Genomic DNA, 17,303 nt, shown 5'->3' with positions numbered 1-17,303 from the left:
TGAGTACAAACTCACCCCGATGTCCTGTCGCGCATAACTTCAAAATACAGAAACATACATGTAAACAAATGCTGTTTACATAGCAGTATTTAGGTCTTCTGTGTCACTGTTGTGCGGCAACAGAAACATTGCGCTAGTAAAGTGAGACGGTATGACAAAAAAACACGAAGAATTAAAACACGGAAAAAGTTTCAGGAAGTGGTTCCGACTGCTCAAAATACAACAATAACATGCTTCTTGTCCTTCTTGGCACTTCCCTGCACTGCTGCTGTATACACACAAACGCTCCCTCAGTCAGGTCTGATAGTGTTGTTTGACAAATCCGAGGTTTTCAAATGATATAAATAACATTCTACTTGTCCTCCTCTGGATCGCGTCGCGCATAAGTGCGTACAAACTCGCCCTCGTGTCCTGTCGTGCATCGTTGCCGTCTGTGTTTTTACCGTATAGCAGTATTTAGATTTTGTGTTACTGTTGTGCGGCAACAGTAGCATTGCGCTAGTAAAGTGAGACGGTATGACAAAAAAAACACGAAGAATTAAAACTCGTAAAAAGTTTCAGGAAGTGGTTCCTACTGCTCAAAATACACGGATAACATGCTTCTTGTCCTTCTTGGCACTTCCCTGCACTGCTGCTGTATACACACAAACGCTCCCTCAGTCAGGTCTGATAGTGTTGTTTGACAAACCCGAGGTTTTCAAATGATATAAATAACATCCTACTCGTCCTCCTCTAGATCGCGTCGCGCGTAAGTGCGAACAAACTCGCCCTCGTGTCCTGTCGTGCATCGTTGCCGTCTGTGTTTTTACCGTATAGCAGTATTTAGGTCTTGTGTCACTGTTGTGCGGCAACAGAATCATTGCGCTAGTAAAGTGAGACCGTATGACAAAAAAACACAAATAAGTAAAACACCATTTCAGGAAGTGATTCCTGCTGCTCAAAATACACGGATAACATGCTTCTTGTCCAGCTTGGCACATCCCTGCGCTGCTGCTGTATACACACAAACGCTCCCTCGGTCAGGTCTGATAGTGTTGTTTGACAAATCCGAGGTTTTCAAATGATATAAATAACATTCTACTCGTCCTCCTCTGGATCGCATTGCGCGTAAGTGCTTACAAACTCGCCCTCGTGTCCTGTCGTGCATCGTTGTCATCTGTGTTTTTACCGTATAGCAGTATTTAGGTCTTGTGTCACTGGCGTGCGGCAACAGAAACATGGCGCTAGTAAAGTGAGACGGTATGACAAAAAAACCCCGAAGAATTAAAACACGGAAAAAGTTTCAGGAAGTGGTTCCGACTGCTCAAAATAAAACGATAACATGCTTCTTGTCCAGCTTGGCACATCCTGCGCTGCTGCTGTATACACACAAACGCTCCCTCAGTCAGGTCTGATAGTGTTGTTTGACAAAGCCGAGGTTTTCAAATGGCATAAATAATAACATTAATGTTACACACAAATGTACATGAATCACTTATTTATGACAAAAATGACAATAATGTACTATATTCACGCATTCCTGCAAATCACAGATACGTGAGATCTCACGTATCTGAACCTAAACTACTTCACACAATTTACATGCATATTAATTATTAATGTATTAATATGAACTAATAATAATAATAATAATGTGAAATTGTTTTATCCCTGGCTTGGAAATATCCTTTTTTATGAAATAAAAACAATGCTGCAGGGTTTAAAACGTCAGGATGGTGCAACTTTGAGTCTTGACCCCAGAAGCCTTTCTGCACAGGATGTTTCCCAGGGTTTACCTAAACGTACATTTGATTTGACTTTTGATGAGTTAAAAAAAGGGGAATAATTGACAATTGTTGTACTACTTTTGTTCTACATGTGTAGTACGAGCGTATAGGATATCCAGAATACGAAGAACTACGTAAAAAGGGCTCTAAATGATGCACGCAATCCATCCAAAGTAGCTCCGTAGCGCACGACTGAAAAGTCACACACTCGAGCAAGTTTTCCCCAGCGAAAAATAACGATATAAAATCCAAATCTGAGCTCACATCACGGCGAGGCTCAGACACTTTTGTCGTAACGGAGAGGGGGGTTTTTTGGGGGTGGGTAGAACTGCGGAAGGAGGGCAAGGTGCTGCTCCACATACTGTAGCAGTCTGGTGTCACTTTGTACACGAGCAGCCGACTGTTTGCCTCATTGATCAGCCAGCCTCTTTCCTCGTCTGTCACATCTCTTCCCTTCCCTTCCCTTCGCTCTCTCTCCGTTCCTTTACACCTCCATTCAGTCGTCGTTTGGCACGAGATGAATGCATCGGAGTGGGGAGGAAAGTTTTTTGAAAGAAGGTAAAGGGGAAAACTAGGGAAGAGGAGCGAAGGAACCCAAAAATACTCACTTTTAGTACTTTTTTTGTGGTTGTTGATGATTGTATTTTGCCTCAGCGAAGAGAAACTGGAAGATCCTTTCAGTTAAGCCTCGTATGCCCAACACTACGATGATGAGGCTGCCTGGGTTTATTTGGATTTTATGGGCTGTATTAGTGAGTTTTTCCAAGATAACTCTCACTTTTCCGTATCTGGCGTCTGGTTATTCAACCGTTTAGGTCATTGTTTCCCAACCCTGGTCTTCAGGGAACACTGTGCAAAACACCTGATTCAAACGGTCATCGAGTTTTGGTCAAAGCAGAAGATGAACCTTCAATTGCTGCTTTGAAGTAGAACCATATAAGGTTCTTTGTCCTCATAGGAGAACCCTTTTTGGCTCAAGGTAGAACCTTTTTATGAAGGTTCCACCTGGAAGCCTTTTGGAGGGTTCCACCAAGAGCCCTTTTAAAACCCCCTTTCAAGAAAGAGCATATAAAGGGTTCTCTGGATCAAAATGCTTCTTCCTGGAACCATTAGTGTCTCCAAGAACCCTTGAAAAACCCTTTCTTTGGGAAAAGGGTTTTTCAGAAGCAAATGGTTCCTGGTAGAACCTCAGCCCTTGTTGAAGGACCCTTTTTATGAAGGTTCCACCTGGAAGCCTTTTGGAGAGTTCCACCAAGAGCCCTTTTAAAAACCCCTTTCAAGAAAGGGCTTCTAAAGATTTCTCTGGATCAAATTGCTTCTTACTGGAACCATTAGGTGTCACCAAGAACCCTTGAAAAACCCTTTCTTTGGGAAAGGGTTTTTCAGAAGCAAATGGTTCCTGGTAGAACCTCAGCCCTTGTAGAAGGACACTTTTGGAACCCTTATTTCTAAGAGTGTAAACCCTTGGAAATAAGAGTGCTAAGTAGAACCATATAAGGTTTGTCGGCTTGTCCTCATAGGAGAACCCTTTTTGGCTCCAGGTAGAACCTTTTTATGAAGGTTCCACCTGGAAGCCTTTTGGAGGGTCCCACCAAGAGCCCTTTTAAAACCCTTTATTCAAGAAAGGGCTTCTAAAGGGTTCTCTGGATCAAAATGGTTCTTACTGGAACCATTAGTGTCAGTAAGAACCCTTGAAAAAAGCCTTTCTTCAGGGTTTTTCAGAAGCAAATGGTTCCTGCTAGAACCTCAGCCATTGTTGAAGGACCCTTTTGGAACCCTTATTTCTAAGAGTGTAAACCCTTGGAAATAAGAGTGCTAAGTAGAACCATATAAGGTTCTTCGGCTTGTCCTCATAGGAGAACCCTTTTTGGCTCCTGGTAGAACCTTTTTATGAAGGAAGCCTTTTGGAGTGTTCCACCAAGAACCCTTTTAAAACCCTTTATTCAAGAAAGGGCTTTCAAAGGGTTCCCTGGATCAAAATGCTTCTTACTGGAACCATTAGTGTCAAAAAACCCTTTCTTCTGGAAAGGGTTCCAGGTAGAACCTCAGCACTTGTAGAAGGAACCCTTTTGGAACCCTTATTTCTAAGAGTGTATGAAGATATATATCCAAATATGGCAGATTCTTCTCCCTTGAATAAACTCCTCTGTCTGTCTGGCCTTTTTAGCATCATCTGTGTTCTGGGATGCATGGATGAACTTTTTATTTCAGTCTGCACGAGCTTAGATCTCCACCACAATCCTGTTCCCCGACAAACAAACAAAACAACAAAGTTTATTTCCAGCTACGAGTGCATTTGTGTCAGGTTACTGCGTCTGGACGCTCTTGTCCGGTGTTACGGTTTCGAACATTTCAGCAGCCAAATAGAGATAAATACACAAGGGAGACGAGGGAGAACAGGTGAAACTCATCAAAACGTGGATTTTTATTTTATTTTATTTTATTTTTTTTACCTTCTGCAGAGTAAAAATCTATACGTTTCACAGCACTGCAGTTCCAGTAAATTCAGAACTATTACGTCGCACTATAAATCACGGGTGTCACGATTCTCCGGTAGCCAATTACATCTGTGAAACTCGCACACACACACACACACACACACACACACAGTGGGAGAAGATGTGAAGGCGTCAATCTGAGCGCCAGACGAAAAAGGAAACTTTCATTCGTCAGAAATCGAAATACAAAACAATGATCCTTTGCCAATAAACGTCTGGATTTTGAAGTTAGTGGTAGACGCGACACATTTAACTTCACTGGATCATGAAGATGTGAGACGAGGATTATCCCGCGTTTTAATTGAATTGTTCTTGTCACAGTGATGCGGATTTTTCCATTTTTTTTCCCCCAAAACAAGCGAGAAAACAACAACAACTTCCCTTTTTATCCACTTCACAAACTCGCCTCTTACATTATAAGTCAAGACGACTTTTACTGATGAGATTTTTTTGCCTTTGATCCAAATCTGTTAGAACACACAGATTAAGAACGCGTGGTGGGAACTCGACGGCATATTAACCTATATTTGCTACGTGTAAGTGGCTTCGTTTTCAACAAGACGGGGTTTTTGTACGATTCAGCACTTTTTTTTCTTCCCTCTGAGCAAATACACGACTAAAAAGCCAGAAAACCAAGCAGGTTTTATGTGTAATGATCACCGGCTCCTGCTCCATATGGTACCGAGCACAACAAGTGGAAGTAGTTTTTTTATTTATTTTTTTTATTGTGTTCCCTCTGTTCAACTGTATGATAAACTCACAGTGTTATTCTAAGTCTGCAACAACAGGAAGACGAGGCGTCCTCGTTAAACCGAGGATTCCTGTAGCAGGCAATTTATGTCGTGAGGTATTGTTTCTGTTCACATGTGGTCAGATCTGGCTTCAGTCACTCTTTATTCCTTTAATACACCCTGATATCACGTTTTATTTTTTTAACCAGGTCTGATTGAACAGATGTCAACAGTGTGCAATCATGCTGCTGCAATACGAGGCTGAACGTATGAATGCAATGTCCGCATTACTTGTGTCGGTTGGTCGCTTGTTAGCTAGTTTGTTTGTTAGTTTGTTTTTTAGTTTGTTAACTAGTTTGTTTGTTTGTTAGCTAGTTTGTTTGTTAGTTTTCTAGCTAGTTTGTTTGTTAGTTGTTAGCTAGTTTGTTTGTTAGTTTGTTAGCTAATTTGTTTGTTGGTTTGTTTGTTAGCGTGTTAGTTTGTTGGTTTGTTTGTTAGCTAGTTTGTTTGTTAGTTTGTTAGCCAGTGTGTTTGTTTGTTAGTTTGTTAGCTAGTGTGTTTGTTTGTTAACTAGTTTGTTTGTTTGTTGGCTAGTTTGTTAGCTAGTTTGTTAGTTTTCTAGCTAGTTTGTTTGTTGGTTTGTTAGTTTTCTAGCTAGTTTGTTTGTTAGTTTGTTAGCTAGTTTGTTTGTTAGTGTGTTAGTTGGTTTGTATGTTTGTTAATATTTTAGTTTGACCATTGATTTATTTGGACGTTATTAATTTTCCCGGTTTTGGTTTGTTTGTTAGTTCGTTAGCTTGTTAGTCTGTTAGTTAGTTTGTTTGTTAGCTTGTTAGTTTGTTTGTTTGATTGATTGACCATACACCTACTTAACCCTCAATTTTAACCCTCAATCTCAATCTAGTGCAAGTGCTGTCCTGATTCTCAGAAAAATTCAGTTGAGGGCTAAGTTTAAGGGCTGTATCACCCTCAATATTGAGATTTCCCATTTCTAAGTGACAAAATAACCCTCAACACTTGGTTTTGAGGCCCAGTTAAGATTAAGGGTTGAGCTTTAGGGTTAAGATTGAGGGTTAAGATAGGAATTGGAATTGGCCCATAGTCTCAAACTTTCTCAAACCTTCCTCGGATTGTGGTGTCCTCAAATTCAAGAATTCAAGATGTTTTTTGACGACAGTGAGGATAGAGCGGAAGACAGTGGATGGATTGGTGGATGTTTACAATGGTGTCGTAAAAATAATGTAACTGCAGAGGTGGAGATAAAACGACCAGAGACTTGCAAAGTTCCTCTTTAAGGAAGGATGTTAATACCAGGTCTTAACGGCATCATCTCGAAAGTGTAAAGAAATAATGTGACCCGATGTCTACACAGATGTTTTTGGAATATGAACTTCTGTGAAATTGAATCCAGACGTTGTGATATTTGACCAACTCAGCTGGTGTTTGTGGAAGGTCAATCTACACACGAGTGGTCGTAGCTGGAGAAAGACCCAGAGCAAAGTGACTCCTAAACATTTATTCCTGGGCAACATCCCTTTTCAGATCTCCTTGTCTGGGAAGGGGTCTGCCCCTCCCGGCCGTGCTTTCACACCCCTTTGTCTACAGGTGGGCGACTCCCACAGAGTTATCCTGCAGATGTTGTCGTTAGGTGCGAGTTGAGTCTAGACATCCTAATTTAAATACACAAAAGGACCTGATATTATATATTGTGTTAGGAAAAGGGGTGAAAATGTCCAAACAGAGACATTTGCAGACCTTTTCAGGGACATACTTTACTTGGACTTCAGGGAAAGCTCAAGTCAATCTTTGACCTCTTACCACAGGTTCTGGATGATATTAATTTGATTTAGTTTGAGTTGTTTTTTTGCAGTTTCTGAAGTTGGTAACGTTGTTTCCTCTGCTTTGATGTTTTCCTCGCGTCTCATTAGTTTCAGCTCTAGTTTTACTTCCTGTGTCTTTGTCTTTTTTTTGTCTTATTTCCCTTTGTTGTGATTGCTGTCTGCTGCCCCTCCTCCGTGATATGATTCATCCGTCTCTTGTGAGATTTTTTTGCCTGTGTGTGCAATTATGTTTTTTTGCACATTTTGAAGATTTTCACCGCCACCGTGTCTCTGTTGTTTCTGGACTTTTTAACATTACTTTAGAGATTATTTTGTATGGTTGTGTGTCTGTCCTCTGATTGGACAACAAATACTGCTACATCGCCACCTTTTGTCCTCTGTTCAGGGCTTTTTTTTCCCTCATTCATTTCCCCCATTTAATTCATAACCTGTCCTATATTCTTTTTTTTTGCAATCTACGACACTTTCTCTTCGACGCGTTTCGACCCAGTGGGAAATCTGAGCTGTGATGAGCTCATTTGGAATGAAAGTCTTAACACCTGGCAATGGGACGGTCCATTCCTCTGAGGCGTCGTCCACCCCGACCACACATGTCCTGCCAAATTGCAATTAACCAACCATTTAGCTGCTTTCCTATTTTGTGCCACGTGGACAACACAGTTTTGGAGTCTTACTCCTTTTTTTCCAAAAGTAGATTCCATTCTTTGCTAACTATAATCAAACTAATTAGTATGTTGTGTGTGCACACATGTGCAGGCCTGCTAAGAAAAGTAATTGCTTACTCTAAATTAGTTAGAGCAAATGGGTCGAGAATGGAGTTCTGCGTTTATTACGATTATCTTTAATAGGCCTCTCTATTGTCGAATGTGCTCTGAAATTGTGTGACAATGAATTGTGCTGTCGGGGTTCAAAGATTAAAATGAAACACAGCTCACAATGAGGTCGATTAATTAAGGCAGCAGCGCCTTTTTTTTTCTTCTTCTGCAGACGGCGAGAGCATCCGTGTCAGTTTTGGATGTGGTAATGTGTGTGTGTGTGTGTGTGTGTGTTTGCAGGAATCACAATTATTGTATATCTCAGTAAATGGAATAAATGAATATAGTCGCACCGATCTAGACACTGAGTCACGGACAACAACAAAGAAATGCATAGGACGAGGTGACGATAGACGATGCACACGGGGCACTCTTGAAAAAGCAATTCCTTATATGGGTCTTGATATTTTACATCCCATTTTAGTTTATTTAGGTGAACGATGAGGACAGGTGAATGAATGATGAGGACAGGTGAATGAATGGTAAGCGCAGGTGAATGAATAGTGAAAACAGATGAATGATGAGGACAGGTGAATGAATGATTAGGTCAGGTGAACATAAGGATAGGTGAATGAATGGTGAGGACAGGTGAGTGAATGAGTGACAGGGAAGGTGAACGATGAGGACAGGTGAATGATGAGGACAGGTGAGTGAATGCTGAGGACAGGTGAGTGAATGAGTGACAGGGAAGGTGAACGATGAGGACAGGTGAATGATGAGGACAGGTGAGTGATAAGGACAGGTGAACTATGAGGACAGGTGAGTAATAAGGACAGGTGAATGATGAGGAAAGGTGAATGAATGGTATGGGCAGGTGAATGAATAGTGAAGACAGATGAATGATGAGGACAGGTGAGTGAATGCTGAGGACAGGTTAGTGAATAAATGACAGGGAAGGTGAACGATGAGGACAGGTGAATGATGGGGACAGGTGAATGATGAGGACAGGTGAACAACGAGGATAGGTGAATGATTGAATGGTGAGGACAGGTGAGTGATGAGGAAAGATGTATGATGAGGACAGGACAGGTGAACAATGAGGACAGGTGAATGATGAGGACAGGTGAATGAATGGTAAGCGCAGGTGAATGAATAGTGAAGACAGATGAATGATGAGGACAGGTGAATGAATGATTAGGTCAGGTGAACATAAGGATAGGTGAATGAATGGTGAGGACAGGTTAATGATGAGGACAGGTGAGTGAATGCTGAGGACAGGTTAGTGAATAAATGACAGGGAAGGTGAACGATGAGGACAGGTGAAGGATGGGGACAGGTGAATGATGAGGACAGGTGAACAACGAGGATAGGTGAATGATTGAATGGTGAGGACAGGTGAGTGATGAGGACAGGTGAACTATGAGGACAGGTGAGTGATGAGGACAGATGTATGATGAGGACAGGACAGGTGAACAATGAGGACAGGTGAATGATGAGGACAGGTGAACGATGAGGATAGGACAGGTGAATGATTAGTAAAGGTGAATGAATGATGAGGACAGGTGAGTGATAAGGACAGGTGAATGATGAGGACAGGTGAACAATGAGGACAGGTGAATGATGAGGACAGGTGAACAATGAGGATAGGTGAATGAATGGTGAGGGCAGGTGAGTGATGGGGACAGGTGAACGATGAGGACAGGTGAATGTTGAGGACAGGTGAATTGGCATTAATTCAGGTCCCTGAGTGAGTAAAGTTAATTTGCGACCTTTGACCCATGTTGACTGATACATCATGTGTTAAACATACATTACTGATACATGAACGTACCCCAAGAATCCCAACCTTGTTAAAAAAAAGCAACTTTTACTTTTTAATTTTAAACTTTGACTAAATTTGATCAAAATATTGGTCCCTTTCCACCTCTGCTTTGCCCTGTATGAGCCAGGATTGGCACCAATCCACTCATTTAATGACCGCGTCCCTGACGTTCAATTGTAAACACGGTTAAGTGAAGCTCGGGTCAGCGTTTACTCTGGCGGTTCGACGCTACGGCGGTCATTAGCTATTATGCCGGGTTGTTGTGGACCTATTACAGGTCAGCGACCCGTCACTGTGATTATGAAATTGTTCTTTCTACGCTTTTAAAAAACACGCACGTGTAACAGATTGAACTGAGCTCGTAGGCAGCCGTTGTCTCAGTTTCTAGAACAAAGACACAATAGCAGCGCGCATTTGCATAACCACGGCGGCGCCGGTTCAGACGAGGGCGTTATGTAATTTGCGGCTCTTATTGTCACGCACATCCGCGGCGACTTCCTCGGCGAGCGGGTCACGGTGTTAATAGTTCATAAAAAGCTAGCGTAGCTAATGTTTTGTCACTCTCTTACAGCAATAAGATCAGTGGAGGAGCGGTCACCCGACAGTAGGACGGGTCACCCGGCGTCTCACCGTTAATGGTATAAATCACCGCGGCTGGCTCCTCTCGCCGCGGCGGATAAGTGGGCGACGGAGATCGTCCCTGACCCCCGAGGTGTCGGCTGGTCTCGGAATAATAGTGTCTGTTCCGTGTTTAAGCGTGATGTATAATTTAACAGCGCCAATTTGGAAGAGTGACACCTCATTATTACGACAGCGGAGAAGAAGGGAAGGGAAGGGAAGGGAAGGGAAGGGAAGGGAAGGGAAGGGAGGACGGAGGAGTTTTCAGTTTGGTTTGAAACAGCCACCGCAAAGATCGATCCGTCCTGTGTTCGATTCCCCAAAGAGCAATGAACGCAACGAGCGACGATAAACGGATCAGTTTATTTTCTTGTTAAATATTAACGAGTTGTAACAGGATTGGCTTTTTTTTGCGCGTGTTAGCGATTCGTTCGTCGTACTACGACCCGTTCACGGACAGATAACGGGATGTTGCCGTTATCTGTCGGCAGAGTAGTCAGAGGCTAGCTTTACACGACAACGATCTCTAACACAAACCGCGAAAAACGGCGTTGCGTTCCCACTTTTTATTCCGCGTTTAGACGAATCTAGCAAATCTGCGTGCGCAAGGTGACGCAAAAGCTGTTTGTTTGGCTGTTCCGCACATGGACGCGAGGATAGCTAGCGTGAGCAGCTCAGAGCGCAATTTTGCGTTTTCAACCCTCGACAGGAACGCTAAACGAAAGGCTCAATATTTGCCGTGTAAAGCCAACCTGAGGGTTAGGGTTAGGGTTAGGCTAACCAACCTAGCTATTTGGGCTGCAGCTAACTCTTATTTTCTGCTTGTTTGGTCTATAAAACGTAAAAAAAAAACGTCCGAAAATGTTCTTTGTTGTTGACCGAACTTGGAAAATGACACATTTCTAATATGCTTCTATTAGCTTTGCCCACAAAGCTAATAGAAAAATTGGTTCATTTTTTTTTGCGTTTTTAAGCCCCAAAAATGCAATCGCCATCTAAACGAAAGGCTCAATATTTTTGTGTGTTGTCGTGTAAAGCCAGCCTGAGGGTAAGGGTTAGGCTAACCAACCTAGCTACAGTATTTGGGCTGCAGCTAACTCTTATTTTCTGCTTGTTGATGATGTTCTTGAAAACCAAAAGGACTCAGATGAGGAAAATATTCACATTTAAGAAGCTCAAAAGTCACAGATCTTGTTTTAATTAGTGAAAACACACTCAAAATAGCTAATCGAATCTTCCCAACAAGCTGGAGTTAGCGGTTAGCGAGTGAGAAAATCATGAGAAACGTAAACACCAGTGTGTGTGTGTCTGAGTGTGTGTGTGAGTGTGTTAGATAAACACGCCCACTTTTTAATCACCGCAAACTACTTGACTTGTGACAGGTGTTGCTAATCATATTGACGACAGCGCTGCTACAAAGACATAACATTTAAAAAAAGCAGCCGAATGGAATTCAGCCGTCGTTAATTTAATTAGTGACACCTGTGTTTTTGTGTGTGTGTGTGTTTATCTGTTTCTGTGTTTCGAATGTGGAAGAATCAGCTGGACTCATGTTGACAATGGGAGCATCAGGTGCTGTGTTGTACAGACGAGCGCTAAAACGCTCTCACGCTGTGGTTTGAGCACATGATACGCCACTATTATTCGTAGCCCCCAGGGCTCTATAGCGCCCCCAGAAGTCGAGTCATGGTTAAACAAAAGTCGTCGGATCGGGATGGAACTTCGGTGAGTGTTTTCAGGCTTTTTTAGGAATTTTTGACGTGAGAAAAGGTGGCTAAAATTGTGTTAAATGCTAAATTTGGGATTTTGTTCTATCGTGACTAAGTCGCACATAGTTGGTCCGGTTTAAACCAAACTTGGTACACTTGTTGCTCTCATGATTCCAAACAAATTTCTAATCTACTTCTATTAACTCCAGAAGTCGGCCATTTTGGAAAAACAAAAATGTCTAGGCTCGTCTATTTGAACAAACTCGTCCTAGCATGTTTGAGCTAGCCTCGTCAAACTCAGTCCATGTGTTCCAGATGAGTTAAATAAGGCCAAAATTGCGTTAAATGCAAAATTTTTCATTTGTGTGTCTAGGTCGCACACAGTTGTTCCGGATTAAACCAAATTTAAGCTAGCCGAGTCAAACCCGGTACATATGTTCTAGATTAGTAAATGCTACATTTTTGATTTGTGTGTCTAAATCGCACATAGTTGTTTCCGGTTTAAACCAAACTTGATACACTAGTCGCTCTCATGATTCCAAACAAATTTCTAATCTACTTCTATTAGCACCGCCCACCCAGGAGTCGGCCATTTTGGAAAAACAACAATTGTGTTAAATGCTACATTTTTGATTTGTGTGTCTACGTCTCACATAGTTGTTCCGGTTTAAACCAAATGTGTTACACTAGTCGCTCTCATGATTCCAAACATATTTCTAATATGCTTCTATTAGCTCCGCCCACCCAGAAGTCGGCCATTTTGAAAAAACCAAAATGGCTAGTCCGCGCGTTTGAACAAACTCGTAGCTCCTAGCACGTTTGAGCTAGCCGCGTCAAACTCGGTGCACGCGTTCAACACAAGTTAATGATGAACGTTATGAAAGGATATTCTCTACTCACTTAAGACACGTCTTTTGACGTCGTAAGTAAGTAGAGAGCTCCTTATATCCCAGCTGATGATGACATAATCTAATGAGCAGGTTTATTCCCAGTCAAGAAAAGAACGCGGTTCATGAATTTGAATTGTGGACGAACAGAGAGGAGAAGAGAGGTGTTCAAACGGGGATGTGGACTCATGTGTGACAGACAAAGACAAAGAGACGGAGGGCGGTGAGTGATAGAGTGAGATGGGAGAAGCGAAAACACAATTCCACATTACATGTGCTTGTGCTGCAGCGTGGGTGGGCATACGTTGGAGGTAGAGAGAGGGAGAGTGTGAGGGAGAGAGAGAGAGAGAAAGAACAGTGATGGAGGAAGAGAGTAAGGAAGACGAGTGTGAATGGACGTGTTTGACATCATGTGGGACGTTCTCGCGGCGACAGCGGCGCTCAAAACAATATATTAAGAGCGACACCAACACGGCGAGAGCACACAGACGTGTTATTAAAGTCGAGGCGGCGGCGGCGGCGGCAACCGCGGTGTCTTTGCACATCGCCTAGCAACCAGCGCAGACTCCATTTTAAATGTTGTTTTTTTTAATCATACTGTAGCTACATTTGTGTGTGTGTGTGTTTGATGGTTGGGAAAGACGTGTTTGAGGAATTGCGTTTTAGCACACGTGCTATGCTAAAAGCTAACAGTTTAGCATATTAACGCGTGACAGAGGCTAACAAGTGAATATTTTTTCCATTTTTTTAAAGTCTAAAACTTCAGAAAAAGAGAAGTAATTACCCATGAATAATTAATCTATTTCTATTGGCTCCGCCCACCCAGAAGTCGGCCATTTTGGAAAAACAAAAATGTCTAGGCTCGTCTACACATTTGAACGAACTCGTCCTAGCACGTTTGAGCTAGCCGCGTCAAACTCGGTACATGTGTTCTAGACGAGTTAAAAGTGGCCAAAATTGCGTTAAATGCTACATTTTTTATTTGTGTGTCTAAGTCGCACATAGTTGTTCCGGTTTAAACCAAACTTGGTACACTTGTCGCTCTCATGATTCCAAACAAATTTCCAATCTATTTCTATTGGCTCCGCCCGCCCAGAAGTCGGCCATTTTGGAAAAACAACAATTGTGTTAAATGCTACATTTTTTTTGTGTGTCTCTAAGTAGCACATAGTTGTTCAGAATTAAACCAAACTTGGTACACTTGTCGCTCTCATGATTCCAAAAAAAATTCTAATCCATTTCTATTGGCTCCGCCCACCCAGAAGTCAGCCATTTTGGAAAAACAACAATTGTGTTAAATGCTACATTTTTTGTGTGTGTCTCTAAGTAGCACATAGTTGTTCTGGTTTTAACCAAACTTGGTACACTTGTCGCTCTCATGATTCCAAACAAATTTCTAATATGCTTATATTAGCTCCGCCCACCCAGAAGTCGGCCATTTTGGAATAACCAAAATGTCTAGGCTCGTCTACGCATTTGAACGAACACGTCCTAGCACGTTTGAGCTAGCCGCGTCAAACTCGGTTACACAAGTCCTAGATGAGTTAAATGTGGCCAAAATTGCGTGAACAAAAAAAAACGGTGTCACGTTGATGACGCTAAAGCCTCAGTGGGTTCGTGCTCCTTCAGGTGAATTTAGAGACCTCATCAAACACTTAATTCGCGTCATTTCTGTACAGAAATTCAGGTTTATTTTACCCTTTTTTTTCCACTTGTTTCACTTCGGTGGAAAATGATGAAACGATGAAAGCGTTTCCCCCGGCGCGTGCTGAAAGGTTTTCCGAGCCGCGCGTCTTTACAGCGTCTTTCATGTATCTATCAAAGTCGACCTGACGGGGGAAAAACACATTGTTTTGCCCGAGCAGTTTGCCGAGGTGTATTAAAGGTGTATAAAATATGAAGGAGAGACTTTGTGTTCGTGGAGTCCTGTCACCGTTTTTTTCGTTGTTTCATCTCTTTTTTTTTATGTGACAGGCTTTGGTGTAAAATTGCTCTCTTTTCTTTTTTTCTTTTTCTTTTTTTTTTCCTCCCGTGGTCGTGGTGTAAAAAACGCAAAAATATCTGACAACGTAGCAGTGAGAGTTCTCACACAATGAAGCTGTTGCTGCAGTATGTGAGTGTGTGAGAGTGTGTGTGTGTGTGCATAACTAATGCCCATCTTAAAGCAGGGAAACGGGTGTTTGGTCCTTCAAACTCCCAATTAACAAGAGCCCATTTAATGGCGGTGGTTTGGGAGGTTAGCACTGGAGCTGAACCAGGCTAAACACACACACACACAATGAGATACACAAACTATTGTCTTTCTGCATTCCCTCCCACTATAACGCATATAAAGCATAGTTAAGGGTCTTTGAAATGGGGTTATACATATTATGCAAAATCAACTTCTTAATCATTTAATTCCTTACATTTGGCACTCTGGAGGTCCTATTAGTCGGCAAAGTGTGAAAAAAGATGACTCACTCATGTTTTTGTGGTCCCAAAAACATGCGATGCTGATTTCCGCACTCATTTGGACGCCACAATGCGCTAAATTCCAGGAACTTAGCTCCGCTTTGTCCGCAAAACACGCGAGAGTGCTGGCGAAGGCAACGGTATCCGAAAAACCGGAAGTCTACGAAGTCCGCGAAACGTTCTGTTCTTGGCTCCACAGTGCAGCGCAGAGTTCTACGCAAACTTCCAGCCTCGGAGGATTTATCTGTCCAGTGGATACATGTTATATATGACAACAATGTGCCTGCTAGAGCCTGCAAATGATCAATGATTTTGTCATTTCCTGTCCCTTAAGTTTCGTTTTGCTTCTTTTCCGGCTCTCCAAGCAGCTTTAACCATCAAAAACTAAAATGTTTAACTGAACTCTAACGCTCTCTCGTCTTTCTCCAGGTTCCTTTAAAGGCATGTGTAAGCAGATAGATCACTTCCCCGAGGATGCCGACTACGAGGCGGACGCTTCTGAGTACTTCCTGCGTGAGTCAAACCATCATTTTAAACTTTAAAACTAAATATTAACTGTACTGTTTTATTTACACCTAAACACCACTGTCACACTGTGTCTAAAACAGTACACTCTTAGAAATAGATGTGCTAAGTAGAACCATATAAGGTTCTTCATAGGAGAACTCTTTTTGGCCCCCTTTTGGAGGGTTCCACCAAGAACCCTTTTTAACACCCTTTATTCAGGAAAAGGCTTTTAAAGGGTTTTCTGGATCAAAATGGTTCTTACTGGAACCATTAGTGTCACCAAGAACCCTTGAAAAAAGCCTTTCTTCAGGGTTTTTCAGAAGCAAATGGTTCCAGGTAGAACCTCAGCCCTTGTAGAAGGACCCTTTTGGAACCCTTATTTCTAAGAGTGTACCATGTTATCCTCACTGTTGTTACCCATTGTCTACACTCAAAGTGCTAAGTAGAACTATATAAGGTTCTTCGGCTTGTACTCATAGGATAACCCTTTTTGGCTCCAGGTAGAACCTTTTTTATAAAGGTTCTACCTGGAACCCTTTTGGAGGGTTCCACCAAGAACCCTTCCAAAACCCTTTATCGGGGAAAGGGGTTTTAAAGGGTTCTCGGAACCATTAGTGTTACCAAGAACCCTTGAAAAACCCTTTCTTCGGGAAAGGGTTTTTTTAGAAGCAAATGGTAGAACCTCAGCACTTGTAGAAGGACCCTTTTGGAACCCTTATTTCTAAGAGTGTAGTTATATTCCAGTACTAGACATTTAGATGCTGAATTAATTTCAAGAATATGGTCAAAAACGGTTACTACATTCAAATTCAAAATACCGAGGTCTTTTGGGTTCCGTTTTCTGACGTAACTGGCAACCCGTGGTTGCTTGGCAGCTGAGACTCTACTGACTGCAATGACTGGTAGACGGCAGTAGGTGGCGCCACATGCCAAAACGTGCTATCAAAACATAAACGTGATTTGCAGTCTGCAAAAAAAAAAAATGTTATGCAAATATTTTGTCTGTACTGTTGTTGTTGGTGAGTTCAGTTTGTTATATGAACATTATTCCTGAGTCTCTGTGACATATAAGGAGGATTTTATGGCCAGTTGTTTTAGATTTATTACATAATGCACCTTTAAATCATCATCACACTTAGCGTTAACAGAAAAATGTGATGCATTAACTCGACCACATGGAAACTCTCACCTGTTAACGCTCGGAGTGTGAGATTTGGAGGGTTTAAGAAGAAGGGACGGGGGTCGAGGAGGACAGCGAGAAGTTAGAGCACCAAAAAAAAATTGAAGGTTGGAGTCAGAGGAACGAGGAGGAGGAGGAGACAAAGGAGAGCAAAACGACAAGGAGAAGAGAAGGTTGAGAAGGTGAAGGACAAGGAGTTCGGGGAGCAGTGCAGTCGCTGTTGCTCTCCCAGCGGCTTGCCAATTAGGACACTTTCTTCTATAAATACTCCCCGGCTCTCCTATATGGGTCACACCTCTCCCTCTCCTTCGTTCATTCCTTCCTTCCACCCATCCCGTTGCCTGCCTGCTCCCTCTTGATTTCCATCCATCCATCCATCCATCCATCCATCCGTCTGTCTCCACCGAGGCCTGCATGTGCGTCTGGCAGCTGCTGGATGGAGGCGACGGGGTTCGAGAGCATTTTAAAATGTGAGGAGTTGGGTCAATTTAGTGATTTTGAAGAAAGTTTTAAGCTAGTTTGGTAAAAAAGCACC

The 17,303-nt window shown here is 42.3% G+C and overlaps 1 protein-coding gene across 1 annotated transcript in view; it reads left to right on the top strand.

The window, feature by feature from the left end:
* The window catches only part of cacng2b (calcium channel, voltage-dependent, gamma subunit 2b), a gene marked incomplete at its 3' end in the record, with an annotated part of 59,815 nt that overhangs the window by 26,739 nt on the left and 15,773 nt on the right, over window positions 1-17,303 (top strand). The window contains exon 2 of the mRNA XM_083905568.1: window positions 15,511-15,594. Coding sequence (XP_083761694.1) covers window positions 15,511-15,594 — 84 coding nt within the window. The remainder of the gene's footprint in view (window positions 1-15,510; window positions 15,595-17,303) is intronic.

This window comes from Microchirus variegatus (assembly GCF_963457635.1).
Source record: "Microchirus variegatus genome assembly, chromosome: 19".
Classification (NCBI taxonomy): Eukaryota; Metazoa; Chordata; class Actinopteri; order Pleuronectiformes; family Soleidae; genus Microchirus; species Microchirus variegatus.
This window is presented reverse-complemented; position numbering and strand designations above follow the sequence as displayed.